The 2,456-nt window shown below is 49.5% G+C and overlaps 1 protein-coding gene across 1 annotated transcript in view; it reads left to right on the plus strand.

Annotated features, from left to right (window-relative positions):
* Positions 1-900: 900 nt before the first annotated feature.
* The window catches only part of ank2b (ankyrin 2b, neuronal), an 86,726-nt gene continuing 85,170 nt past the window's right edge, over positions 901-2,456 (plus strand). The window contains 1 exon segment of the mRNA XM_079371637.1: positions 901-1,061. Coding sequence (XP_079227763.1) covers positions 933-1,061 — 129 coding nt within the window. The 5' untranslated portion in view covers positions 901-932.

A 2,456-nucleotide genomic window follows, 5' to 3' on the forward strand; every position in this document is an offset into this window, starting at 1 on the left:
AAACAGTGCAGTGTTTCTCTTTGTGATCTTTTATATTAGTAATGTCTCTGGCAAAGTGTCTTTGTGTCCTGTGTTTGTGCTGTCCTTTTGTCTTTAAAAAAAAAAGTAAATATAAAAAATAAATACATGCATTAAATATGTAAACGTCTCACAATGAAATCATTTTTACTTTTATCAAACTATCATTAGTGTCATAAATGATCAAACACACGGAGTCTCCTTTAAAGGTCGTGTGATGCTTTTCTTTGTATTCCAGAAGTGAAGAAGGTGTAAACGTGTGTTTCTGTGTGTATGTTTGCTCCTGAGCTGTGAAACCTCCCAGACACCGATGTGGACCGTACCATTCCACACAGAAAAAGAAGGGGGGTGGAGGTGGATTCTTTCTCCCCTCTGATTTCAGTGGGAGTGGTACCACCCGCTGTTCTTTTCTCCGAAGGACAGTGGCTGATGCTTCCTCGCACACACATGTATCGTTTCCTCTAACCCCTCCCTCACACCGGCCCTCTATAATCCCCAAACCACCACCCCCCCCCCCCCCCCCCGCTACACGATGACTGGGGATGTCATGTATCTGAAGACTCCAAATCAGAGGGTTCCCAGAGCGTCTGCTTCCACCTCGACACAGGGGGAGGCGGAGCTCTTTTCCTGACTCTCAGCCTTTTGATTGGTCTGCTCAGCTTACCTCTCGTTGGCGTGCACCGGCCCACCCCTGCTGTCTCTCCATCCCTGCCTCAGATGCAGTTCTCCAGGCAGCAGGGAGGGAGCCGTGCAGACACTCTGTGCGTGTAGGAGGAGAGGAGCGGAGTCTGTCCTTTCCCGGGCTCGAGTCACCTGGAGAGATTATCTTCAAATCCTGCACATGAAGCGCGTCTTCTCACGGGACCTGTGAGTTGAGTTTTTTTTCGTCGCTCGGGAACAGTGATCGAGCAGCCATGGCTCACGCCGCGGCTCACATCAAGAAGGCCAGGTCCGAGATGGATCAGCCTCCGGACCTGAAGGCTCTGGAGAAAGCCCGGGAGAGGAGGAGGCGTTCCCGGGAGCGTGCCGAACGCAAGCGCAAGGTACTCGGCTTTGGAAGCACCTTCCCATCCGAGCCATGATTCATTCCTGCTGAGTGCGATCAACGACACCTGCTCGCTTGATCGTACTCGCTGTCATCGCTCCACCTTCACATCACCGCCGAGAGTCACTCGACTCGCTCAGAGTTAGTGAAGCAGAAACGACCGTCAGAGTCGACCCTTGTTTTTAACGTGACCAACTCAATCTTCATGACATCCCCCCCCCCCCCCACTAATCAGATCATCTCGTCGTCTGGTAAAGATACCGCTTACTTCATCGCACTTCCAGTCATCCTCCCCATGTTGTGTTCATCAGACTCACCCTGAACTCTATCAGAGTTCACCACACAGATACACACTATCTGTGTCTTCATTTTCACTCTTTCCTCCTCCATCAAATCCTCCTTCCCACATTCTTTATTTCACCTCATCCCTCCATCTTTCACCCAGCGAGGAAGAGCCTGTTCACCTTCACCCCTCTGAGCACTGCGGAGGAGTCCACCCAGCACAAACCCGTGTCTTTGTTTTGAACAGTCAGTGAAGATCCGGCGTCCTCGCCTTAATGAAGCGCTCCGCCTGCTCCCTGATTAGTCTTCATCTTCCTCACTCTGTCATCACCTTCCCCTTTCCCGACACCTTGTGATAAATGACCTCTCGCCTCGAGTCACATCGGCGTGGTGGTGGTGGCGTGGGCTCCGTCCGTGCACGCTCTTTTGAATTCAAACAAACAGCTCGTCTCCTCGTTCCTGCACCTACGCAGATCCGTCTGTGGTGCACTGGCGGGCTGGCCGGCGTGTTTCCACACACACACACACACACACACACACATCCTGCAGCTCTATCTGAGGCGTGCAGCTGCAGGTGTGTCTGCTTGGTTTTTGACAGTGAAGCTCTTTGCAGGCTTACAGTAGGAGAGGCCTGCTGACAGCTCGGTGAGGAGACTCATGTGTCACTATGCAGTTTAATGACTCTACATATCAGCACATTCTGTTCTACTGTAACGTGCACAAATGTGTCGGCTTGCATCCCTGGATTGTGTCAAACAGACAAAACTGCACATCCCTCCATCCCGCCTGCTTCATCCACACATCAATGAAATGCATTTATGAGGGATAAAACTGGACTTTGGAAAAATACATATTTTTTTTTCTTTATTGAAAAATGTTTTAGTTTTTCTGGGCAGAAAAAAAAAAGAAACTTGAGGAGACTTGAATCCAGACACACGCAGATCTGCTTCCTGTTTGTGGCCTCTGAGTCACTGAAATCAGTTTAAAAACAACACGAGCGAGGAAGTTCAGCGTCAGGTTACGTTTGCAGGACTTGAGGCCAAAAAAGGACCAAAAATGAGAAAAAAAAGAAAATAAGCCTTTATTTTGTCCGTTTTGCATCAAATTTACA

The sequence above is a fragment of the Symphodus melops genome (genome assembly GCF_947650265.1).
Source record: "Symphodus melops genome assembly, chromosome: 20".
Classification (NCBI taxonomy): domain Eukaryota; kingdom Metazoa; phylum Chordata; class Actinopteri; order Labriformes; family Labridae; genus Symphodus; species Symphodus melops.